The sequence below is a fragment of the Oncorhynchus keta genome, chromosome 21, assembly GCF_023373465.1.
Source record: "Oncorhynchus keta strain PuntledgeMale-10-30-2019 chromosome 21, Oket_V2, whole genome shotgun sequence".
In the NCBI taxonomy this organism is placed as follows: Eukaryota; Metazoa; Chordata; class Actinopteri; order Salmoniformes; family Salmonidae; genus Oncorhynchus; species Oncorhynchus keta.
In genome coordinates this window covers 31,990,038-32,016,724 of record NC_068441.1, presented here as the reverse complement: position 1 = coordinate 32,016,724, position 26,687 = coordinate 31,990,038, and the positions used below count along the sequence as shown (strand labels likewise).

The 26,687-nt window shown below is 42.3% G+C and overlaps 2 protein-coding genes across 7 annotated transcripts; one reads left to right on the top strand and one right to left on the bottom strand.

The window, feature by feature from the left end:
• Positions 1 to 1,387: 1,387 nt before the first annotated feature.
• Positions 1,388 to 18,855, top strand: sfi1 (SFI1 centrin binding protein). 4 transcript variants are annotated; one of them, XM_035797383.2, is made up of 29 exons: positions 1,388 to 1,875; positions 2,784 to 2,855; positions 3,266 to 3,376; positions 6,323 to 6,417; positions 6,554 to 6,671; positions 6,891 to 6,993; positions 7,803 to 7,959; positions 8,206 to 8,367; positions 8,526 to 8,596; positions 8,914 to 9,006; positions 9,145 to 9,242; positions 9,388 to 9,454; positions 9,542 to 9,672; positions 13,044 to 13,122; positions 13,242 to 13,420; positions 13,930 to 14,005; positions 14,105 to 14,200; positions 14,402 to 14,478; positions 14,593 to 14,695; positions 14,805 to 14,901; positions 15,061 to 15,221; positions 15,336 to 15,410; positions 15,693 to 15,767; positions 16,172 to 16,348; positions 16,465 to 16,691; positions 16,908 to 17,208; positions 17,295 to 17,500; positions 17,576 to 17,678; positions 18,282 to 18,855. In XM_035797383.2, exons 1-29 carry the CDS (start codon positions 1,742 to 1,744, stop codon positions 18,414 to 18,416), a joined length of 3,579 nt encoding a protein of 1,192 aa, XP_035653276.1. In that variant the 5' UTR covers positions 1,388 to 1,741; the 3' UTR covers positions 18,417 to 18,855. The 4 variants fall into 4 exon arrangements, with proteins under 4 accessions (XP_035653276.1, XP_035653277.1, XP_035653275.1 ...); XM_035797384.2 differs by having other exon boundaries at positions 13,044 to 13,125; positions 17,373 to 17,500; XM_035797382.2 differs by having other exon boundaries at positions 1,389 to 1,875; positions 13,044 to 13,125.
• On the bottom strand, positions 18,365 to 26,648 carry c21h1orf74 (chromosome 21 C1orf74 homolog). Of its 3 annotated transcripts, XM_052473709.1 has the most exons (3): positions 26,313 to 26,648; positions 25,916 to 25,999; positions 18,365 to 18,503 (listed from the first exon to the last, which is right to left on the bottom strand). In XM_052473709.1, exons 1-3 carry the CDS (start codon positions 26,438 to 26,440, stop codon positions 18,437 to 18,439), a joined length of 279 nt encoding a protein of 92 aa, XP_052329669.1. In that variant the 5' UTR covers positions 26,441 to 26,648; the 3' UTR covers positions 18,365 to 18,436. The 3 variants fall into 3 exon arrangements, with proteins under 3 accessions (XP_052329669.1, XP_035653279.1, XP_035653280.1); XM_035797386.2 differs by lacking the exon at positions 18,365 to 18,503 and having other exon boundaries at positions 23,721 to 25,999; positions 26,313 to 26,437; XM_035797387.2 differs by lacking the exons at positions 18,365 to 18,503; positions 26,313 to 26,648 and adding an exon at positions 26,220 to 26,303 and having other exon boundaries at positions 23,721 to 25,999.
• Positions 26,649 to 26,687: the final 39 nt, after the last annotated feature.

Below are 26,687 nucleotides of genomic sequence, written 5' to 3'. Positions count from 1 at the left end.
GCCCTTTTCCCTCGAGAATGGCCTTGGTTTCAAACTTCTTCAATATAAGAATGATGGAGACCACTGTGTTCTTGGGGACTTTCAATGCTGCAGACAATTTTTGGTACCCTTTACCAGATATGTGCCTCGACACAATCCTGTCTCGGCGCTCTAAGGACAATTCCTTGGACCTCATGACATGGTTTTTGCTCTGACATGCACTGTCAACTGTAGGACCTTATATAGACAGGTGTGTGTGGTTCAAAATCATGTCCAATGAATTTAATTTACCACAGGTGGACTTTAATCAAGTTGTAGAAACATCTCAAGGACGATCAATGGAAACAAGATGCACCTGAGCTCAATTTCGAGTCTCGTAGCAAAGGGTCTGAATACTTATATAAATAAGGTATATCTGTTTTTCATTTTTAATACATTTGCAAAAAATTATAAAAACACAAATACAAAAAGTTTGCATGGTGACCCTGGATCCTATATCCCTGGAGACTATATGGTACAATATAGCACTGTGCAGGAAAAAAATATGGATTGTGTCCATAAAACTAGAGTCCAGTCTGAACTTTTGTATTGTAACTTTAACTGTCTGCTGACTGACTAATTCAGGACTATATCTTAATTACAAAGGAATAACTGAACTATTTTTCGCCTACTCTGTTAATTTCCAGTGTAAAATAAAACACCATTCCATACCATACTTGTACTCTTGGCTTGCCTTATAATGGAATGCCACATTTCTACTATTAGCAGGTGATTTGGTGCGAAGGTAACTTCTAAGGGGTGCAACATGCGGAGTGACGCTCCTCTGGGCGTAAATATTTGGATTTGGAAGCTTCAAGTGCTCCTGAGTACATTTTGGGCAAATTTCATAGTCACAAATGTAAATTTACAAACAAAAAAAACAAATTTTCTTACCTTACAAAAAGAAATTGAACTGTATTTTAAGACAATTTAATACTAACAAAAAAGCTGTTAGAATAATGAGTGTATGTATGTCCCTTAAGGTCATTGTGTAATGTGATATTTTACCCACTATCCCAATTGTCCATTGTATATTATTTATATATACTTGTGTTCCCACATGTACTTCCTGTATTGATTTGTTGTTAATAAAAAATTATAATAATAAAAAGTGCTCCTAAGTAGAATGGGCCTGCCTTTTACCGCGATACAACATACAGAAAATTGTGTACGGTGCAATAAATGATAGGACTACGCACACAATAAACAGAGTTTACCATTAAAAACAACATAATGTCTTATAGAAATACTTGCCATTATTCTTTGTATGATAACTATAATTTTGCAAAAGTTCAATAATTTTCGACCTAATTATTAATTTACTACGTATAGAGGACGCGACTGCTATTCTGCACGATTTCAACAGATCCGTTACCCGGAAGTACTTAGGTATTTTCTTCCTATTCACAGCGGTAAAATGTATGCGTGACAGTTGGATTTAACAAACAAAACCGTTCATATACCTCACTGAACAAAACACTGTTTGCGTTTTCTATGGCGGTTGCAACGGTTCAATTTGCGTTGTCGACTTGAAACTGGTTAGGGAATGAAGAAAAGTCATTCATGGTACGTTATTCATAATGAAGAGAAAGCTCGGGGGATTTTTGTTCGGCAATGCCAGTGTGTTCAGCTAACGAAGTTGAAGAAGTTTCCAATCTTCTGATTGACGGTCAGTGGTAGTAGCTAGCTTTCTCAGGTGGTTAACTCAATAGCTGTTGTGGCAATGACTTCTAGAGGTAGAGGAACCCAAAAGTCAAATATAACTGGTGCAAAAATTACTTCACGCAATGTTATATCTTGTTATAAAGTCGGATACACCTGGAACCGAGGTGGAAGACTCAAGGAGTTGAGAATAAGGTGAGAAGTAGCCCCTCAAATAAACCAACTGGCCAGATTCAATCGACCATGACTTGAATTTGAAGGCTGTAACGTTAGTCTGTGTTGACTTTTGTTTAATCCCAGCACTAACACACCTGATTATACTTTACTGAACAAAAATATAAACGCAAAATGTAAAGGGTTGGCCCCATGTTTCATGAGCTGAAATAAAAGTTTCCAGACATTTTTCATACACACAAAAAGCTTATTTCTCAAAAATGTTGTGCACAAGTTTGTTTACATCCCTGTTAGTGAATATTTTTCCTTTGCCAAGATAATCCATCCACCTCACAGGAAGCTGTTAAAATGGCATGATCATTAGACGCCTTGTGTTGGAGACAATAAAAGGCCACTCTAAAATGTGCAGTTTTGTTACACAACACAATGCCACAGATGTTTTGAGGGAGCGTGTAATTGGCATGTTGACTGCAGGAACAACCGGCCTCACAATCGCAGACCATGTGTAACCACACCAGCTCAGGACCTCCACATCCGGTGTCTTCACCTGCAGGATTGTCTGAGACCAGTCACCTGGGCAGCTGATAAAACTTAGTAGTATTTCTGTCTGACTGGGCCTGGCCTCCCAGTGGATGGGCCTGGCGCCCAAGTGGGTGGGCCTATGCCCGCCCAGGCCCATCAATGGTTGCGCCCCTGCCCGTAAATGTGAGATCCATAAATTAGGGCCTAATGAATTCATTTAAATTTACTGATTTTCTTATATGAACTGTAACTCACTAAAATCGTTGAAATTTTTGCACCGTAAGTTTATATTTTTGTAAAGTATATTTAAGGTATGTTTAGTGCTGGGCTGGAATAAAAGCCTGCACACACAACGCCCTTCCATGACTTGAGTTGTCCATCCCTGAGATTAAACTCTTGTCTTCTAGGCACCTTGCACGGAAGTTTCTCAAACTATGGATGCAGAAGACCTTTGGACGTGTTCATCCTTACAAAGCCAGGTGCACTTTCTCAGTCCTGTGGAGGAATAGCCAGATTACATCACTGCTTGAATTTAATGGATTACAATGTCAGATAGTGGGAAAATAACATTGGTTAAGCTCTTGATGCTATGCAGTACTTGACTTGGACTGAAATAGTTGTTGGTACTCATTTTGGGTGGATGTACTGTTTACAATTAGGTGCAGGCATTTTGGGTGGATGTACTGTTTACAATTAGGTGCAGGAGCGCCAAAATAATTTTAAGCTAATATTCTATAAGAGGAAGAGGATCTTAAGCAGTAGAACATTTAAGGTGTTGGTACTCCGCTCTGGTGACCTCCTGCCCAAGTCAAGCACTGATGCTGTGAATATATCCACTGTGTGTAGCCTGTTCTCTAACTGGAAGATTATTACCTTCTCCAATATCTAGGTCTCACCATCGCAGAGTGGTGCTACAGCGGGCTCAGGGGGGCTGGAAGGATGAGTGGTGGACAGCCAGGAGGGAGTGGAGCCTCACAGTGAGGGCAGAGTGCCATTACAGGTCAGTGTCTGTCTCTAACCGCTGCTGCTCAGTTGTGGGGTGACGATACATGCCCATCAGTACTTACGGATTTAATGACGTCATTGCAACCAGCTTTGCCTGCTGGGATGTACCGTGTGTTCGGAAAGTATTCATACCCCTTGAGTTATTCCACATTTTGTTGTGCTAGACAGAATTCAAAATGGATTTTAAAAAAAATTCTCACACAATACCTCATAATGACAACCTTAAAAATATGCTTTTTGATTTTTTTTTTGAAAATTAAATACTGAACTCATTTACATAAATATTCACACCACGAGTCAATACTGTGTAGAATCACCTTTGGCAGTGATTACAGCTTTGAGTCGTCTTGGGTATGTATCAGCTTTGCACATCTGGATTTGGGGATTTTATCCCAGTCTTCCTTGCAGATTCTCAAGTTCTGTTAAGGTAGATGGAGTGCGGCGGTGAACAGCAATCGTCATGACTTTCCACAGATTTTCAATGCAATTCAATTCTGGGCCACTCAAGGACTTTAACATTCTGGTTGTGAAGCCATTCCAGCATTGCTTTGGCTGCATGCTTGGGGTCATTGTCCTGTTGAAATGTAAATCTTTACCCCAGTCTAAGGTCATTTGTACTCTTCAGCAGTTTCTCATCAACGATGTGCCTGTATTTGGAATTCATTGTTTCCTCTATATTTAGTCTCACAGTCCCTGTCACTGAAAGGTATCCCAATAGTATGATGCTGCCACCACCATGCTTAACAGTAGGAATGATGTTAGACGGGTGATGGGCTGTGCCTGGTTTTCTCCAGACATAGCACTTTGCATTCAGGCCAAATAGTTCCATTTTTGTCTCATCAGACCACATAATATTTTGCCTTATGATCTGAGTCTTTCACGTGCCTTTTTACAAACTACAGGCGTGCAAGCCCTTCCCTTTTCCTCAGGAGTGGCTCCCGTCTGGCCACGCTCCCATAAATCCCAGATTGGTGAAGTGCTGTAGAGGCTGTTGTCCTTCTAGCAGGTTCTCCCATCTCAGCCAAGGAACTCTGTAGTTATGTCATTGGGTTCTTAGTCACCTCCCTGTCCAAGGTCCTTCTTGCCCGGTTGCTCAGTTTGGTTTTACAGCCAGCTCTAGGCAGAGTCTAGGTAGTTCCATATTTTTAAAATTCCCTAACGATGGAAACCACTGTGCGATTGTAAACTTTCAACACTCAAAATGTTTTATACCCGTCACCAGATATGCCTCATCACAATTCTTTCTCGGAGATCTATAGACAGTTCCTTGGACTTAGTTTCTGTTCTGACAACTGTGGTACCTTATATAGTACATGTGTGTTTCTTTCAAAATCATGTCCAAACAATTGAATTTGCCACAGGTTGACTCCTTCACCCGTATATCTCAAGGATGATCAAAGGAAATTGGATGCACTGAGCTCAATTTGGCATGTCATAGAAAAGGGTTGTGAATACTTATGTAAATGAGACATTTCTGTATTTAATTTTCAATAAATTAGCAAACATTTCTATAAACATGTTTTCACTTGGTCATTATGGGGAATTGTGTGTGTATGGGTGAGTTTTTTTAATCCATTTGAATTCAGGCTCTAACACGACACAATGTGGAAAAGGGTAGGGCTGTGGCAGTCATGAAATTTGTTCTGATTTAGAATTGCCCATTATCAAAGGGGCAGGGGGAAAAAATACATATAATTTAAATGCACTCGAATAGCGAATGGAAGCCGTGCGCTTTCCCACCTGTCCGTTTTGTAGACTACTTCGGTTTAATAGCGGGAGCATGTGCTTAATATGAGCAGCTGAGAAACATAAGAACACTTATTTCACTCCATGTATCAACCACTGTTTGAGGAGCATGCTCTCGCTGCCTGACAGGTGATACTCCGCCCAAACGCTGTTTGCCATGGGCTCTTCAACCTTGTTCCTGCAGCTACTCAGTGCTTAATTTGGGAAACCAAGTGAAATCTGTTTGGGAACATCATTAGTAACATGTTTTTGCAACAAAACATATTTCACTAAACTGTTGACATCCTGTCTGTACGCTCGAGAAAGGAATAAAGGAGAGAGGATTCTATATTCTGTATAGCTAAAGGTAATGTGTCACCCAATGAATTATGAAAATATAATAAAATCCCTGTTACTAGGCTATTCAAAATACAATTTCACTAATTATAGGCTAACTGTAAGTCACCCTGCACAATCAATGACCCAACAGCATCGCCTAGGGCTATACGTTCTCTCCCAGACTCATGGATAGAAATGTTGGAGCGTAGCATAAGGTAACCAGTCCATCCAGTATGCATAATAATATAGTCCACACTCAAAGGCTAGACCAATTATGTACCAAAGACATCTTAAATCAGTTTTGTTTTATGTTTTTCTGCCATGTGTAATATGTGGTAGGCTATGTATTGTATAATGGAACAATCATAATTTTATGTCTATGGGTGTTTTGAATTAATCATTACCTTAGAAAGCGCTGTCCATTTCTTTTTGTTAGGCTTTGAAACAACATCCAAAACAACCATGTTTTACACTGTTTCAACCTGTTGTTGAATTTCTTTCTTCAAATTGATCATCATAGTGAGGTGAGTTTTAAATGTATGATAGGTCTACTGTTTTGATGAGAAGTGTTTGATGTGATTTTTTATTTAATTTGCATCAATGTTAAGAGGGACAATAGAGCCCTGAGTACCAGGCCAATAGGACCTGATGGTCGTTAGCAAGTTGGGTAGTACCAAAGCAAGTCCAGAGTACATAAAAGGAGCTTAACTTGACTCAATAGTCACATGGAATTTTACTGAGGTCATGACTGCCTGCCTGTGTGGGACTGCAACCTCCCTAGTCAAGGGGTATGACTACTTTCCAAAGGCGCTGTATGGCAGCCAACAATAGTTTGGCCAATGTGGAAACTGATGATGCTGTCTTTCCTGTGTTGTAGATATTATCTGTATAACCAGGTGTTCCATGGCTGGCAGAGGTTTGTGTCTTTACAGAAGGAGGAGAGGAGGATATTCCAAAAAGCAACATGTTTTGGTATGGACTGGCTTTTGTGGTTTCGGTATTAATCTAGGTGAATGTCTCCCTCTGGAAAATGATGGACCCCAGCAGTAGTGGCTGGCAGGGCATGTTAGGAGTCACAGCAGTAATTAGAGTTTCTCCTGTATGCCAGCTGAGAGGTGGTGTCAGCGTGTGGCCTGGGACAGCTGGGAAGTGTACATCGAGATGAGGAGGATGAAACACAGGATGCAAGAATCTGCTCTTCAGTTCCGGAAACTCACAGCTCTACGGTGAGGCATTATAACTGATAAATGCTGTTTTGTTTATTTATTTTGGATTACTTTGAATCAGGAACAATACACTGACTAAGTCACTCTGAGGTTAGTGAACTTCCGGCATACACAGTCATTGTGTGACTGATTTATATATGATTGACCATTTGATTAAATGTAAGTGAAAGGGGAGGGGGCAACCTGTGTTAATGCTTATGTGTATTTCCCCCAATACAGTTGGATGTGGACTGTGTGGCAGACTGGGCTGCAGAGGAGATATGATGCCTGTGTTATGGAGGACCAAGCACTGCAGCACTGGGCTCTGACGCTACAGGGCAGAGTGAGTAGAGCACATCTTGTACATCCCACACATATCCGTACCATTCCCTAGGTGATGGTGAATTAAAATGTTACATTTTATTGGACTAACATCTAAGCCGGGGGTGGGGGGGGGGTTGTTTTAAGATGGTCATACCATAGATCATTTAGCTATTTGATTTGGAATTTTAGGACCCCTTTAGGTATCAAAAGAACATGTTAAATTATTTGATAAAATATCAAATTTGGCCTTTAGAACTATAGCCCATAGAAACCCATTGAATAACACATTCATAAATGGCAAAGACAGTCAAAAATTAAATAATAAGAAACAAGGTTTTGAAGTGTCCATCCTATATCTAGGCGATATAAGAAAGCTAAGGCAATATTTGTTTTTTTGACACATATTTAACCCTTTATTTTTGTTGGCACAAAACTCAAATCTCCATACTTCCATTAATTTGTATGGGTTACCTTCAGACAAGTCACGTGGAGGTCGTAGAGCAAAATGGAGAACGCCATCGTTAGAGTCTCTGCTTACCATAGAGTGGTCCAATTAGTTTCTTGGCCAAACTATTTTCGTGAGAAGACCGATTTTCAGGATGTCTCATGGTCTGACAAACACAGCTGTAGCTCGGCCACCTTCCAACACAGATGTGGGAGGCCGACAGAGGCCTTGAGGATTGAGATGCAGCCCATGCAAAAAAACGTACATCTCTAGTTTAAACTGACGGATTTTGATGGGGATTTTGTCAATTAAATTACTTAGATTGACGCATGAGTGCGTCAACAGACTTAAGGACTTGAACATGTATGTTTGTTGTGTCTTAGGCATGGCTTCAGTGGAGAGAAGTGTACATGCTCGCCTGTAGTTGGAGAGAGAGGGAGTCCAAGGCTTCACTGCACTACATACATGGGATGCAAAGAAAGGGTCTCTGTGGCTGGATCAGCTATGTTCACCTCCGCCAAACTAAGAGGAAACCCCAAGGTCTCATCTTCTGTTAATCTATTTATCATATGTACTGTTGGTCTTCTGTCACAATCATTGGACATTTTGGTCTAGGATTAAACTCACATTTTTTCAGAAACATACTGTATATTGACAAATTTTGATGATTTTAGATGGTCTCAAAAACAAACACCAAACTCTCAAATCCTCTAGAACTTCCAGTGAAAAACACTACTTCTGTTGTCATTATCCTTCTCATATAATTGTTTACCTCCTGTGTTTCAGATGTTGCGGTGCGAGCCTGGCAACTCCAGTTGGTCAGGAGGTATTGGTTTGTGTGGAAAAGTGGACTACAGAGCAGACAGAGAGAGGTGGACAGAGGGCAGGCTTCTTATAGACTGGCACAACGCAGCACACAGCGCAGGGCACTGGAGCACTGGAGACACTGTATCCTACTACACACACACTCATTGTAAAACACCAGGGCCTGGTGTGGAGTCACACACTACTACAAGAACAGCATAAGGCAATTCTCAACTTTTCTCATCTACTGCAACATCATACTTCTCTGAATTTATTTGACCATTTCCTGAGCTCCTGTGCAGACAGGAGGATGTGCATGCAGGAGTCTGAAAGAGACCAGGCTGCAAGTCAACACCAACACCGCCATCTACTGGTAAGATGGAGGAGCACTGATCTGATGAATGTTTATGGACATCCATAGAGACTGGTTACTGTACCATAAAGCAGTGTTTCCCAACCCTGGTCCTCCAGTACTCCCAACAGTACACAGTTTCATTGTAGCCCTGAACAAACACACCTCATTCAACTCATTGAGGGCTTGATGATTAGTTGACAAGTTGAATCAGATGTGCATGTCCAGGGCTACAATTAAAATATGTACTGTTGGGGGTACTTGAGAACTGGAGTTGGGAACCACTACCATAGAGTATTCCTTAATTCTCTCACTTCAACTTGTTCTGTCTACTACAGGACACTGGATTGAGAAGTCTGACCCTCAATGTCACTCGGAGCAAAACTTATCGTCTCAACAAGAACATCGCTGTCCAGCATCATCATCACACTGTAACTGTTATTATACTGTAGCTAATATCCATGAAGCCACCCAGCATTAGTATCATTACAATTGTTCTAACAGTACAGAGTAAGTATGACACCCAATTCATGTTTTTCAAACAACATTTCTGCGTGTGTTTTCTGTAGGTAACATGCAGATATTGGAGACTCTGGCAGCAACGTCTTGAGGAAGCTGAAGATCGGGGACTTCAGATGCAGATGCAGATGGCACTGACCCACCACAGGTACACACACACATACACATACACACACATACACACAGACATGCATATACACACATTTATGAATTGATGATACACTTTCTCATATTAGTAATGCTATTTCTATGATGCATGTTCTTCTGATCTCATTAATGCCATCTTTTGACAGCACTTCACTGCAGAGCAATTGCTTGTGCCACTGGAGAGAGCAGCTTGTTGAACACAGACACATGCAGGTACACTCACCTGTACACATGTGCACACACACACACACACTCTTACATTCCACTCATTGGCATTGTGTGGACTGTGTGTGGTTTTAGGGGCTGGAGCGTCGTGCTGAGGCCTGGTTTGCTGACCACATCTTTCCACAGTGTCTTGACTCATGGGTTGAGTTTACCTGCCAGAGGAGACAGCATAGGGAGAGGACAGAGATTGCACAACTCCATAATAAGTGAGTTCCATCCTGTTTCTGACCTAGTGGTGATCTAGGATAATGTGTCACTTGTCTGATCCTAGATCAGCACTACTACTATAAGATGCTTTGTGGACGATTTAGACTTAGGAAATGTATGCCTTTTTACGCATTTTGGTATTCATACTTATGCACATGTGTAACAAGGTTACATTTAAATCAACCCTAGAAAACTCACACTGGGTGGCATACCAATTTGATTAGGGAGTGTTTCTTCAATTGGTTTTTCTGTTCATTTCTCTAAAGCAATCCCTTTTTATACTGGTAACTTTCATTTGAATTTGATTGGCACAACATTAGGATGCGTTCAGATTGGAGATCAATGAAAGATAGTTATAAGAACATGTGCATATTTATCTCAGTTTTAGAACACAATATGTATGATTAAGGAGGTTTTTATGGTATGGGCCCTGGGCTACTTAATGGAGAAATAGGGTTTGGAGAGCCTTCAGGCATGAAAGAAAAAAATGCCACATTCAGTTCTTCAACCCATGGTAATGTTGGAAGATGAATGTACATAGAATTATAATAGGAAGAACAGTGTACAGTAGTAGTATACCCTGGCCTGTTGCCCGCGCTGACCATGGAACTGTGTGATGACACGGCCAAGCATTGCACCATGCGTCAGGTTCAAGCTGTAATAGCTTGGTCTGTGCTCCATAATGATTTAATTAGCCAACATTTTTAAAACTTTAAATATGATCAACTATTATTAGTGTTCGTCAGCAACAACCACACGGATGTGGCAGTGTTTACAGAGGAAGCAAATAAGGTAAATGAAACAATGTAATGAAATGTAATGATACGAACTGTACCAACTGAAGGGAACTAACAGTAAATCGGCAGTTGAATATGTGTGGCCAACTGACGGTCGATACTGATAGTGGCTAATATTTAACATGATAGAACAGTAGGAAATAGAAAGTTGGGGCATATAATTAAAACATTAGAGAGTGTGACTGTCATTGTGCAATGCTTAGGCCATACGATTGAAATTGTGCATAAAGTCACAGCATTTTATACTTCACTGTGGGAAAGGGGCAGAAATGCCTGTCATGTTATTATACTTCTCAGTTTGCTTCCATGATTGGTTTCACATTAGTCTCCAGCTATCAGAAGGGAAAATCCTCAAACAATTGCTATTTGTATGTACAATCCCCTTCTCAAACATATTACTCATTTACCTAGCTCTTATCAATAGTGATGGGGGAAAACATTTAAACAGTTATATATCTTGATATATATTCATATATTTTGTTGGTGGTTGCTGTAGCTAGCACTAATCAGCTGTACCAGCTCTAAAACTCTGGTATTTTCCATCCTATAGCTTGTTCTCCATCTTCTTTTTAAATATTGAGCCACATGTTTTCAGCACCTTTATTCCCATGACTGATGATAACTCATTTTTTTATGTTCTCTCTTGTGCCTCTGCAGAAACATACAGAGCAATATGTTTGGAGCGTCAACTCGCAATAAAATCGCAGTATCAAATCACAATACATATAGAATTGTGAAAATAGGCATACATATTCTATGGGCACCTACGTATCAATAACTGTAATTAATTCATAAATTACAGTGCATGGAGAATTCTGTTATTTCTATCTGACAAAGGAATGTAGGCCTAGATGTTTTTCCACTTGGAACCAACAGGTTCGCTCGACCTAGGGCTGTTGCGGTGACCATATTACCACCACACAGGCAGTCATGAGTCATGGCCGCAGTAAAATTCCATGTGACCACTGTGTCACGGTAATCTCCTTTAATGCACTCTGGACATGCTTTGGTAGTACCCAACTTGCTAACTACCACAAGGTCCTAATTGCCTGGTACTCAGGGTTCTATTGTCCCGTCATCAGGTCCTAATGGCCTGGTACTCAGGGCTCTATTGTCCCTCCATCAGGTCTTAATGGCCTGGTACTCAGGGCTCTATTGTCCCTCCATCAGGTCCTAATGGCCTGCTACTCAGGGTTCTATTATCGCTCCATCAGGTCCTAATGGCCTGGTACTCAGGGCTCTATTGTCCCTCCATCAGGTCCTAATGGCCTGCTACTCAGGGCTCTATTGTCCCTCCATCAGGTCCTAATGGACTGGTACTCAGGGCTCTATTGTCCCTCCATCAGGTCCTAATGGACTGGTACTCAGGGCTCTATTGTCCCTCCATCAGGTCCTAATGGACTGGTACTCATGGCTCTATTGTCCCTCCATCAGGTCCTAATGGCCTGGTACTCAGGGCTCTATTGTCCCGTCATCAGGTCCTAATGGCCTGGTACTCAGGGCTCTATTGTCCCTCCATCGGGTCCTAATGGCCTGCTACTCAGGGTTCTATTATCGCTCCATCAGGTCCTAATGGCCTGGTACTCAGGGCTCTATTGTCCCTCCATCAGGTCCTAATGGCCTGCTACTCAGGGCTCTATTGTCCCTCCATCAGGTCCTAATGGACTGGTACTCAGGGCTCTATTGTCCCTCCATCAGGTCCTAATGGCCTGCTACTCAGGGCTCTATTGTCCCTCCATCAGGTCCTAATGGCCTGGTACTCAGGGCTCTATTGTCCCTCCATCAGGTCCTAATGGCCTGCTACTCAGGGTTCTATTATCGCTCCATCAGGTCCTAATGGCCTGGTACTCAGGGCTCTATTGTCCCTCCATCAGGTCCTAATGGCCTGCTACTCAGGGCTCTATTGTCCCTCCATCAGGTCCTAATGGCCTGCTACTCAGGGCTCTATTGTCCCTCCATCAGGTCCTAATGGACTGGTACTCATGGCTCTATTGTCCCTCTAACCACTCTGACATCAATGCCATTGGAAATCATATCAAACACATCAGAACAGTAGGCCTATAGTACTTTTAAAACTCACCTCACTGTGATGATCAAATTGAAGAACGAAGTTTCTTTTTTGTAAAACATGTTTGTGGGGGATGTTGTTTCAAAGCCTAACAAATAGAAATGGACAGCGCTTTCTAAGGTCAGAATACTTGTAGAGAGAATTAAGTGTAACTCAGGTCTGAATTCCCCTAATTTGATTAAGGTCCCTGCTACATTTAAGCATTAAGGCCCGAGGGGTTTGGTATATGGCCAATATACCACGGGTAAGGGCTGTCCTAATGCACGATGCAAAGCGGAGTGCCTGGAGTACCACACCCCCAAGGTGCCTTATAGCTATTATAAACTGGTTACCAATGTAATTAGAGCAGTAAAAATAAATGTTTTGTCATACCCATGGTATACGGTCTGTCAGCCAATCAGCGTTCAGGGCTCGAACCACCCAGTTTATAATTATGAACAACATACAGTTAGCCTTGTGAGGATGACGTTTGTGTTAGTGTGTGACCCCCTCTAACCCTCTGTAGGCAGCATCAGTACACTTGGGCCTTCTATACCTGGTGGGGACGTTCAGAGGAGAGGAAGGAGCAGAGACTGGCTGAGAGGGTGGTAAAATACACAGTCACAATACATGCACACAAAAATACCACTCAAAGATATACATACAACACACCGTCATGGTACAGACAAATAACCGAAGAGGGCCCACCTGTCTTGCCCTTTAGGCCTTGCTGCATGAGGAGAGGTCGTGTTTGATGAGAGCCTGGGACCACTGGCAGCGGAGGGCGAGGCAACAACAGCAGGAGAGGGAGAAGCAGAGAGCTTCTGATACACTGTACCGCCGTACTCTAGTCCACAACACACTCAGCCAGTGGAAGGACAATGTCACTGTGATCCGGGACAGGTACTATACCACTGGCAGTTCACTGAAATATCAGTGAGGATCACGATGATATCTTACAACTTTTATTGTATTTTACTTTAATGACCTGATGCTGACTGTTTGGGACCAACCTGTTCAGAAAGAAGTAGACAAGTGTGAGGTTCTTCTTCTTATTATTTTTTTTCTGGGCCCATCCCCCACCCCCCTCTCCGGAGGACAAAAGTATTTTTTTTTTACAGCATTTTTTTTTTTTTACATGTACATTATTCATATATTTTACATGCATGGTACTTTTATACACAGAATTACATGACAGAAATATCGTTTGATATACACAATTAAAGGTACTCCGACATATACGGTATACATGATATAGGATGTTTTCAGTCCTAACTATTACAGATTCTTAACAGATTATTCTTAACTGGATTTGATTGACAATTGAATATCCTTTGAGATTTTGCCTTAATCCTTCATGTATATGTGTGTTTGGTTTGTATATTTGTGTTTTTTCGTATGCATCTCATAAGGCGAAAACGAGAGGAGCAGGCAGGTCGACATAGTGATGTGCGTTGTGTGAGACGCGCCCTGAGTGGCTGGAGTGAGGTACAGTATTTTGCCATACATAATCTACCATTAGCCATGCTGTAATGTTTTGGTTTGTCCAGAGTAATTATCCCACATTGTCTCTGTCTGATGTGTCAGTATGTCCAGCACAGAACAGAGAAGAACAGCAGGCTGGATCAGATGGACAGTTACTATGAACACAGACTTCTCAAACACACTTTACAGGCCTGGAAGGTACAACAGACCTCACATTAACTGTAATAAATGACACAAGTCTACACTTATATTGGTGTGCTTTGTAAACTGGCACAGCAACATTTAATTTGGTCATCATGCATCTTCTGACCTGCTTGGTGCACACGGAATGGGCTCCGCTTTGTTAGTTTGTGTGTGTCCTGTGGTACGTGCTGTAATCTCTTTGCCTATCACCCGTAGGAGCATCACCTCCGAAGACAACAGGTCTATGAGCATGTAGAGGAGCGCAACAGTCAACATCAGAAACACTTCCTCAGGTATCAACCTAAATAGAGTCACAGTCTCTATCTATACCTCTTTATCCACGATCTCTTACTTGTAATTTTGATTTTGCAATATTTCTAACTGACACTTGTATTATGTGTTCCCAGGAGGATTCTGCGTGTGTGGAAGGAGAATGTAGCCCTGTTGGCAGCAGCCAGCAGCAGAGAGAAGAGAGCAGAGAACCACTACCAGCACTGCGTTCAGGTTAAGGTATTGGAGCTGCTGTAAGACCTATCTACAGCTTCATATGTTACCAAGACTGATTCCGTGGCTATAACTACTGCTCACCCACAAATGTGCCTAATTTATTTTCCTACAGATGCTGTTGGGATGGAGGAAAGCCACATCTTGTGCAGTGTCAAACCGTCACCAGCAGAGAGAGGCGGTGAGCAAGGCTCAGACTCACATGGATAAAGGTAGAGAAATACTTTGCTATGGCTCCAATTCTTAGTGAAGCAGATGGAGACAAATTGTTCCTTATTTAATGCTATTTTCTGTTAGATCACTCTCCCGGCACATTGAATAAAGCCTCCGTTGACATGTGAAGTCTATTGCCATAATTTTTTATGTCTCAGTGAGGCAGGAGGCGACTTTCAGGAGATGGAGGGAGCGAAGCAGAGAGGTTGTGGAGGACAGTATAGGCATGGAGAAAGCCATAAGGCTCCACCACCACTTTCTTCTCTGCAGAACATTCAGATCATGGACTATGTACCAGCAGCATCAGCAGAGCTACAAGGTAGATGGATACTGCATTTGGTCCTGTGTTTGAGTCTACAGTGTGCTATTTGATACATTTTGATCCTAGGTAGGTTTGTGTTAGTATTGTGTTGTTTATGTGGTCCTTCTCTAGGTGATGAAAGGGAGAGGCTACTTGCTGCTGAGACAGAAAACATGCCAGCTCTTCTTTGCACACTGGAAAATTGTGGTGAACTTATTGCTGTTTTAACATGAATTCCTGTTTTAACATGCTTATTTCAAATATTAAAGGCCTCCTTGACAAGATTTGCATGAACTTTTGTTCAAGTCACTTTTAAATACATTGATGGAATTGAAAAAAAGTATTTTCTGATGTTTACTGTCTTAAAGAAAGGCCAGATTATTATATTATATAAACATTCAATGGTAGGTCTGTAAGCCTCTGATTGTCTTGGTGAACTCCTGGCTGTTATCTAAGTGTGCTGTTCTCCTCTGGTCCTGGCCTGCACAGCTGCAGCACAGAAGGACAGAGGCTGAGCAGACAAAACTGGCCCTCTGGCATTGGTCCCTCAGTCTGCAGGCCAAGGTAATACCTGGACACACATACTTCACTGGCAGCTGGCCTTCAGCCCAACTTAAAACCTAGGATATATTATCCCTCTCTCTCTCTGTTTGTCTGTAGTGGAGGAATTCTGTCTCCTGCATGACTACTGTTGACCCTGTGGATGTATAGCCTGGGTCCGATCTTTTTGTGCTGTCTTGCCAATGACCATTGGCGTTAGCAAGACCGCACAATCAGATCTGTGACCAGGCTGGCGCGTGTAAAGTCCTCATTGATGATATCCAGGTCACAGCTAGAATAAAGGAAATTGAAGTGAAAACATACAGTAGACTCTATAGACATAATGAATAGTGGAAACATATAGAAGAGTGAAGACTCATCAGACATACTGAATGAGACGTCTGATCCCTTGGTGTGTTCTGATCTAGGTGCTGGAGGCCTGGAGACTGTGGGTCACAGAGCAGGACAGAAAGCAGGAAAGGCTGGCCCAGGCTGCCCAGTTCTATAGAGATCAGCTGCTGAGGGAAGGAGTGGCCCACGTCCTCACACACGCCGCTCACATGGGCAGCTTCAGCACCAACATAGCACTGCACAGCCAGGAGCAGGTGTGTGTGAGCACTTGCTGTGTTTGATTATCTGATAGTATGTCTGCCTGCCTGCCTGAATGTCTGTGTGTCTCTGTGTGGCACTGGATCAAGCCTGTCTTGTCTGTGATCTACAGAGCTTGCGGCGTCTCCAGAGGGTGGTGCTGCGTTGTGCCATGCAGTGGAAACAGCGGGCCCTGAGTGGACCACACAGGGCGAGACCGCCTAGAGCGATAGCAGTGCCCCCCAAGAGTGTGACCTTCTGTTTACCCAGCCCTGACCCAGAGTGCCGCACCCACAGCCGTACACAGACCCAGAGTGGCATAGTGGAGCAGAGAGCAGGAGACGGCATCCTCAACCACCTGTAAGCGGGCACAGTTACTATGCAAACATCAGGCCCTGAACATTATGGGAGGGTTTTCCAGATACCAATTAAGAGTCCTGGACTAAAAAGAATGCTCAATGGAGAATCCCCATATGAATCACTTCTTTTGTCCAGAACAAGGCTTAATGTGTGCCTGGGAAACTATGTCTCTAATTCTTATGCTCAGTCTTACAGCAGCTCTATAACTGTGTGCAGGGTGGCGGTGCGTGCTTCTAGACTGCAGCCACGGCGGCCTAGAGATCTGCTTGAGTCCCCGGTCAAAGAGCTGCTCCCACCTACAGCTCCTCTACATAAAAAACCCAGTCCTCTTCCACATCAAACCAAGGTCCCAGGGACAGCGAACCTTTACCCTACTACAGCCTCCCTCCCCATCTCTCCCATACACGCACACCCAGCTCCCCATCTCAGTTTCCCAATGGCCCCACATCATGGATCACTAGGCCAGGACTTACTCCTGCCCCCTTCCTCATTCATGGCCACCCACACTCAAACTAAGGTAAGTTACTGTATTCCAAAAACACATGTAAAGTCATTTTACTGTGTGTTTTCAATGAGATTTCTTTATAGAATATCTGTTTTTAGGTGAGGCAGCCTAGTGGCTCATGGGAAAGTGACTCCTCACTACTGCCCCCCAATGAGTTCTCCACCCTCCATCAACAGCCAGAGTCTGATGGAGAAGATGTGTTAACTGAGGAGGAGAATGTGGATCCCACTTTAGCCTGGACCAGAGAGCTGCTCAACATTCGTCTGGACATGCAGCGCTTCCAACAGGACCGCAAGCTACTTCAGTAAGGACTCCCAGCTCTGTGATTAACATTTCTGATAGATCTCATTTATACATTCTGATGGATTTATGTGTGTAGGGCGTGGCGAAGACTTGAAGAAGTATTGAGAAGCTGGCTGCAGACGAGTGGAAGTGAGGGAGAAACTGAGGAGAGTAACACTATCCGCAAAGAGTTGGAGCAGGTAAGACTTGAAGGGAAGACGCTGAGGTCATTGGTACAGTATATGCAAGGGCCACAAGGTTTCCACTAGTTACCACAGCCACAATATCAAAATGGGCTATATTGTAAAAATTCATTAAAAAAAAAAAATTTAAAAAGCTTTTTGGTCTTAAGTCATATGGTTAGCAGTGGTATTAAAGTTAGGTTTAAAATCACATTTTAAGAAGATACATTTTAGAAATAGGCTGGATTCATTACTTTGTGGCTGTGGTTACTAGTGGTGACCAGGCCACAATGGCAGAGCAAATAAGGATTTATAAACAAAAATAATTGTCGTTTTACTGGCTGTTCACCAGTCCTTGACGAAAACAAGAAGCAATATTTTATTAACATGTTTCCTATCCACTTTTTGATGAATAACTAAATGGATGGCTTTGATTTAGCACGCATTCTTCTGGAGGTATAATTTAATTTGAGCCATAAATCTTCAGCTATGAAAACAAGAACATTCAAAAGTTACAACAGGTCAAGCACATAATAACCATGCTATATCATGCAACAATTTTTCCTGTTATTTTGTAGTCTTTCCAGATTAATTTCATGCTCTTTGTGTTGTCATTTACAGCTGGAGGAGCGTATTGGCAGACTGTCAGCTGAGCTGGCAGAGCAGAAGCCTGTGATGATCCTCCACGCTGCCAGGATCCACAGGATAGAGTGTGTTCTCCTCCAAAGCAGCACAGCCACAGGCCATTCTCAGTAAGCCTCCAGAGCTACTGCTCATCACTCCACACTAGGTGACAGGACCAGGGCCGTCCCAGTGCCATGGGTCAGGAGGAGAACCATAGACCTATATAAAGGAGCACAAGGACTTCTGATGAGACTATACCTGTCCATATTTTTGACATGTCATTCTCTACTGGTTGTTTTTATAGTATAAAACCATAAGAACAGAATTATTCTAAATAGATTTAAGATTTATGGAAATTCTTCAATTGTAGCTTTTGAATTTATTATCCTAATCTGGGTGAAAATCGGTTTGACTAAAACAGAAAGAATGGCATGGCAAGACAGCTGTGTAAGATATGTTTGACTTGACTATGTTGTAATGGCCTTTATTTTACTGTATACTGTAAATGACATCATATGTTAGTGTGTTTTTACATGATTTAATAAAATACTGCCTTCAGAAAGTATTCACACCCCTTGACATTTTCCACATTTTGTTGCGTTACAAAGTGGGATTTTTGCAGCGATTACAGCTGTGAGTCTTTCTGGGTACGTCTCTAAGAGCTTTCCACACCTGGATTGGGCAACATCTTCCATTGATTTTTAACATTTTCTTTCACCTTTATTTAACCAGGTAAACTAGTTGAGAATAAGTTCTCATTTACAACTGCAACCTGGCCAAGATAAAGCAAAGCAGTGCGACACAAACAACAACAGAGTTGCACGTGAAATTAAAAAGTGGACAGTCAATAACACAATAGAAACAAAAGAAAGTGTATACACATGGCGTGAGGTGGTAAGGCAATAAATAGGCCATAGTAGCGAAGTAATTACAATTTAGCAAATTAACACTGGAGTGATAGATGAGCAGGTGTGCAAGTAGAAATATTGGTGTGCAAAAGAGCAGAAAAATAAATAAAACAGTATGGGATGAGGTAGGAAGATTGGGTGGGCTTTTTACAGATGGGCTATGTACAGCTGCAGCGATTGGTTAGCTGCTCAGAAAGCTAATGTTTAAAGTTAGTGAGGCAAATATAAATCAACAGCTTCAGCGATTTTTGCAATTCGTTCCAGTCATTGGCAGCAGAGAACTGGAAGGAAAGAGGTGGCCAAAGGAGGTGTTGGCTTTGGGGATGACCAGTGAGATATACCTGCAGGAGCATGTGCTACGGGTGAGTGTTGTTATTGTGACCAGTGAGCTGAGGTAAGGTGGAGCTTTACCTAGCATAGACTTAAACATAACACTTTGTATTCAGGACAAAAAGTGAATTGTTTTTTCACATTTTTTGTAGTATTACTTTAGTGCCTTGATGCAAACAGGATGCATGTTTTGGAATATTTTTTATTCTGTTCAAACTTCCTTTTCACTCTATCAATTAGGTTAGTATTATGGAGTAACTACAATGTTGATCCATCCTCAGTTTTCCCCTTGTCGAACAGGCTTGTGTGTAGCATACTGGTTAAATTTGTGTCTTTTCGCACGAATTAAGCCAGAAAAACGCACGAAATTTGCTGAAATGCATTTTGTACATATGCATGAATTGATTGTGAGACTGTGTTGCATGATTAAACCAAGGGCTTGATCTCTGCTTTACCCTGACCCGTCTAATGGTAGCCATCACATTCACCACGTCAAGGAATCTACATTTAAAGGCTTCCAAGGCACTGTCTACCCATACACTATGCACAGGTGACCAATCAATTTGATCAACTTCTTCTCTAAACTTTTCAACACAGTATTGTTTGAGTTCTCTGCCTTTTGGATTACTCTCTCTTTACAGAGAACCCCTGTGGTTCAAGTCAAGAGCTACTTTTCCCTTTCAGTCTGCTCTGTGCATGTCCGAAAGTGACAGAGCCAGCAGCCAAGGGAGTTTCACAGTATGCCGTAAAGAAATTACACTTATTAATGTACAGTGGGGAGAACAAGTATTTGATACACTGCTGATTTTGCAGGTTTTCCTACTTACAAAGCATGTAGAGGTCTGTAATTTTTTATCATAGGTACACTTCAACTGTGAGAGACGGAATCTAAAACAAAAATCCAGATAATCATTGTCGCCAACACAACAGACCACTTTTTCATCTACTTGCCATTCTCTGGCCAATCTCAACCGTTCCTCTGTCAATTTGAGGTGTGTCTGTCGCTGAACTCAAAGCAGTCCAGAAGACAGCTAGACGAAAAATCTTCAATGAAGTGACTGACATGTAACTGACAGTAGTAAGGCAAACTGCAGTAGCTTTTTGGACTCTTTCCCGCACTGAAGCCTGTGTGCTCTCCTACAGTTGTGGAATACGTGATTTTGAAAGGGTTTTCCTGCTTGGAATTGTGTACATTGTATTTAGACTATTACTATAATTTCTAAAACCTCTGTCCTCCACAATCGAAAATGGCTGGAAATCGGTGGCAATCATTTTAGCCAATGCAATATCAATTTGGCCTTGTTTGGCATGAACTGGTCCATAGAACATTGCATTGCTGTGGGTCGTGGAGTAGGCCTACTTGACTGAGTGGATACATCTCCACGTGTAGAGGTGCTGACTCCACCACTATCACTAGCAGGCCCACAAGTTTCCCGTAGCTCCGCTACAGTTAGCTTCACAGTTGGGTACACAGTTCGCATATGCCGGTGTAGGTTGTGCATAGAACCGGCTTTATATGAGATTTTGTTTTGGCAAATTCTACACTGTACTCTAACATTGTCTACATCATTAAAATGCATCCAAATGCTACTGTGCTTCCGACTCATTTTCCAGCTGTTGTTTTCACAGCTGTCCTTCCTCAGCTGCTGAGTGTTGGCGCGGCCCTCCCTCAGGCATCTTTGGTTCATTGGTTGACACTGCGTGTCTGACAGGAACAACAGGTGAGGCTGTTCGTCTGAGCAGACAGTCAAAACGATTGTGTGTGTGCTTGAGCATTTAGGCCTATATTATTTTATTTCTTTTTTTGTTATTTGAATTAGTTAAATCAAATCAAATTGTATTTATATAGCCGTTCGTACATCAGCTGATATCTCAAAGTGCTGTACAGAAACCCAGCCTAAAACCCCAAACAGCAAGCAATGCAGGTGTAGAAGCACGGTGGCTAGGAAAAACTCCCTAGAAAGGCCAAAACCTAGGAAGAAACCTAGAGAGGAACCAGGCTATGTGGGGTGGCCAGTCCTCTTCTGGCTGTGCCGGGTGGAGATTATTACAGAACATGGCCAAGATGTTCAAATGTTCATAAATGACCAGCATGGTCGAATAATAACAAGGCAGAACAGTTGAAACTGGAGCAGCAGCACAATTAAAATATTTTGATTTTTCATCTCAATTTTTGAGCGGACTCGTTCGCGAACGACCCTTCACTAGGGGGAGAATTCTGGCAGGGGGAAGCATTTCGGCACAACACTGGCACTGCTATCATCTTCTTTTACCACTTCACCGAATCTTTCCCAAACATTATTTTTCTGGCCCTCCATTCTCTATTTTAAACTCTCCATTTCGCAGCTTTTCTCTTATTGAATTAAACTCCGACATTGTCCTTTTTGCCTCCATGGATCAACATTAACGGGAGATATATATACTGTAGCTAAGAAAATAATACTAAGTGTATGTTGTGTAGTAAGCTGTTAGCAGCCCATGTGCCTCACCCTAATAATTTGGTCCCTTTCCCCCTCATAACTTAGCCTACTGTCCTGACTTGGTGGTGCAACATGTAACCAATAGCCTAATATTGTAAGAGATTTCATTGTCTGTTTTATATGCCCCCGAATTAACTGTTTCGCTGCCATTCAAGGCTTCGCTGATAGCCAAGTGTAGCGGTGGTAAGGAACGAAAGCTATGCTGTACCTCGTGTCATTAAGGTACGTTACATGACACTGCATTGTATTAGCTCCTTTCAATGTGTACTTTATGCCTGTTGCGGTTGTATGCTTCTTATCGGTTTCCCTCCAATTAACCTTGTCAAAAAAAACCTCATCAAATTGAAGGGGTTCCCAGCTGATGACGAGTTCAAAAAACCAGATTTCGTAAACAAAACATCAGTCTTGACTAAAGCGTTTTGTATGTTTACAGTCGAATACTGTAATAGACAAAGTGAACAATTACTGAGTCAGATAACTCCTAAATTCCTTGGTTTTATAATTATCGCTTGGTGACCCTAATAATATTGTATTTAGAATGAGAGATGTAACAAACTTGTGATGATGTATCATTACGCCCGTCATGTGTTCCTTAATTGACAATCTCATCTGGTCTGAGTGACATTTGCTCTTTAGACATTCCCACTGAAACACTTTGTTCCTTTTTTTGAAAGGTGTATCTGAAAACAACAACACTCAAAAACCATAAATCTTACTATGTACTCAATGCAGATGCAGTTGCTGAGGAGACCCTGGACACTGAGTGACACTTGAGTGGTGCGGCCCCTGGGAGGCGGGCAACATCATCTGTTCCCGCGGGTATCCAGAGCTTCGTGCCCGCCAGCAGCACCATCAATGCCCACGCCCTGAAGCGGCTAGAGGCCTTCTTTTTTCGTGCATCACTGGAGCTGTGCCTTCTTTTTTCGTGCATCTTCGTCATCACTGGAACTGGGCTCTCCACAGAGTATGGCATCCCAGACTACCGCTCAGATGGGGTGGGTCTCTATGCTCGCAGACAGGCGACCTATGCAGCACGCAGAGTATATACGCAGTGCCTAGTCTCGTCAGCTCTACTAGGCACAAATCCTTGTTTTTTTCTAGGTACCGATTCCTACTGGCAGCAGCTGACCAGAAAATCCCAATGGCCATCTTGAACAACGGGCCTACCAGGGCCGACCACCTGGCTGAGTTCCGTGCTCATTGTTGGGAGGTACTGTCAGTCATTCAGCCCCACTGACCAGAGACAGGCAGATGGCCTTACTAGGACTCCGGTCACTAATCCATAGACACTGACAACTGAACTACTCAATGGGCTCTACCTCTTGGTCATCCAGGCAGCAATGCAATCAGCCTCAGGACGTTGGGCTGGAGAGATGGAAGCTTGTTTCTATGACGTCTATGGGAAACCCTACTAGTAATGGAGGATATGCTTTATGGCTGACAGGGCGCTATTCTGAAGTTAGCACCCGCCATATTGATGGAAGTAACAATCATCCATAGAAATGAATGGTTATTATTCTACTTTCCACTTAAGTTGTCAGCATACTTCAGTTCGGCTGGCGCCTAGCCAGACTTGGCTACCCGAACGAGTGCGCTCACGTACTTCCTTAAGACTGCTTGAAAAAGAGAAATAAAAGCGGCAAAAGTACTCATTGTACATTTTGAGACGTAGCCAGTATACACTTCTTCAAAAGTCAGAATTAACCTATAAGTCAAGAAAGCTTTCATTAATTTTTACATTTTTGCCAAAGAGATTAGTCACACAATTTTACATCTAACTGATTACATGTCAGGTGCAGTATTATTCAATGTGCATGAAAACGAGTTGCATTGTTTTGAATGACAACAAAGAGTGAAGAATCCTTACTGTTGACCAATCACCGATGAAGGGGCGTAAGACTTCAGCACAGAACTTCGGCTTGCTTCCAGAAAAGAATTGTGCACCCAAAACAGCACAAATAAAAAAAACTCACCGAAGTCCAAAACAAACAAAAAACGTCACAAAATGTCAATCTAGACGCGAACTCTACCGAACTGTTTAGGCTGAGAAGCATACGCCTTTAGCCTGTACACCATTTTATCTAACTAGTATAAACTCTCCAGAATTTTGGATTTGAGATCAAATGTTTCATATGAGCCGACAGTATAGAATGTCGCTTTTAATTTGAGGGTATTTTCATAAATATGTTATTGTTTAGAAATGAAGGCATTTTATGCATCTAGTCCACCCATTTGAAAAAGTAATTTGTACTTGGTCCCATACTCCTAGCACACAATGACTACATCAAGCTTGTGACTCTACAAACTTGTTGGATGCATATGCAGTTTGTTTTGGTTGTGTGTCAGATTGTTTTGCCCAAAAGGAAGTGAATGGCGAATAATGTATAGTCACTTATGGTAAAAAATAATAGAATGTTTCTGAACACTAATGTGGATTCTACCATGATTACAGATAATCATGAATAATGATGATCATATTATACTATTTTGGGCTCCTGAGTGGCACAGTGGTCCAAGGCACTGCATCTCAGTGCTAGAGGTGTAACTACAGACCCTGGTTCGATTCCAGGCTGTATCACAACCGGCCGTGTTTGGGAGTCCCATAGGGCAGTGCACAATTTGCCCAGTGTCGTCCGGGTTAGGGTTTGGCCGGGGTAGGCCATCATTGTAAATAAGAATTTGTTCTTAACTGACTTGCCTAGTTAAATAAAAAATGAAATTCCCCCAAAATCAGGAATAAAGATCATGATCTTTGTGCCTCTTAATCTCTCACTCATCATTTACAATTTATTCATGATTACTCCTAATCATGGTAGCATACACATTCATGTAGGAGTGTTCTGAAACACATTCTTATTTACAAGTGACCCCAAAATGAAACAATATTAATTATTCACCATTCAGTTCCTATTGGGCAAAACAATCTGAAACACAACCAAAACAAAATGCAACGCATCCAACAAGTTTGTAGCCACAAGCTTGATGTAGTCATTGGTGTAAACTTCCCTCACAAATGCATTTGTTTTAAATAAATTGTGTTTCCAAATTGATTATGTAAATCAGTTTGGAAACATGAACAACTGCTTCAATGTTTGCTTATCAATTGTTTTACAGACAATATCCAAAATACAAATACCGTCACATTTTTCATACAATATCCATCCACAAAGTGCCATTATAATCATAGAGCCACAGAAGGTAAGGTGACAGTTGATCTTGTTACACTGAGGTCAGAGAAGATCGTCTGTTGCTGAAATCGTTCCTGAAGCTGTGTAGTCCAGCTAGCCATCACTGACAGAATCTCTGCCTGCAACATCTCAGGGGTGCTGAAGGAATACAGGCAACACCTGTGACCCTCAACTCCAGAACCACCACCCTGCCAGGATGCCACAGCCTTGGTCACCACCAGCGGAGACATAGCTAGGCAGTTCTCAAAGCTCCTGCTCTGGTCAAACCAGTATGTGGAGGGGTAGCCCAATAGAATCCCAAATAGAGTACACAGATTCCATGCCTCACAATGTCTCTTTTCAATTCGGTGAGGGACATTTCTCATCGCAGAATGTTGCCCAAACTGTCTAATATGAGCAAGTAAAGCATGAATCATGTCCCTGATGGCTCCCCACTGTAGCTCAGTGATGGCAGGCTGCTCCAATGAGTGACATACATCCACCACAGTCACAGTCCTCCTCAAGAGAAGTGCCTCCAAGTTTGCTATAGTTAGGGATGGGTTCACAATCAAGGAATTCTCACTGATGACCACTGTCTGGAGAGATTTAGACACAAGTTGTGCAGCCTGCAGAGAGTTTAAATACTGTTGGACCTGCTCTGCAGATGCTGTATTACTGTCATATAGCAGAGCGGGCTTCAGGCCCAAGTCCACAGCCAGGACCTGAGTAGCCAGGTTCAGACTCACAGTGGCAGAGAAGCGTTTATTTCCAACTCGTAGACATTTGCGAGCAGCAGCAACAAAGACGTCTGAAGAAGCCATGGACTGCTCCTAGGGGAATTTGAACATGTGGCAAAATTACATGTTGATGAATGAAACTCCATGCTGACCAAAACTATCAGAATAGTGTGCGTTAGTACGAGTTTTGCACCTAAAAACAAGTATGCCAGAGGAACTACAGTAGCCAGCTAGCATGATAGTTAGCCTAGAAATGCATGGCTGAACTGGATCCACGCTCATGCCTTCCAGTTACTTCCCACATATAACTTACTTTGACAAATGAATTAGTAGTCTACAGCTCATTGATCCTAAAGTTAATCTATTCATCGATCTACCGGCACCTTTAAAGCATAACGTTACTTACTTCTTTCTGGTCGTTGCACTATTCTTCTTCTTCTTCTTCTTCTGCTTCGGGATTGGGTTGGCGGATCGCATCCAACTTTTAAGGTGCATACCCCGCCACCTACTGTACTGGAGTGTAAGGCCAGTCATGGCTTACCGACATTAAATTATTTTAATTATTCATGTTCCAGTAAGAAAGTGAAATAAAGCCCTAGACACTACTTCCCTTCCCCCACTACACCACACAAACACCAACCAGCCTCTCTAATCCTTTGATACAATCTCTCCCTATCTGCAGCATACTGTTCACAAAATATCCACACAATCCACTGTTTCCTCCACTAAACACTCATCACACAGACCTATCATCCACAAAGTGACATTCAAACCTGTGTGC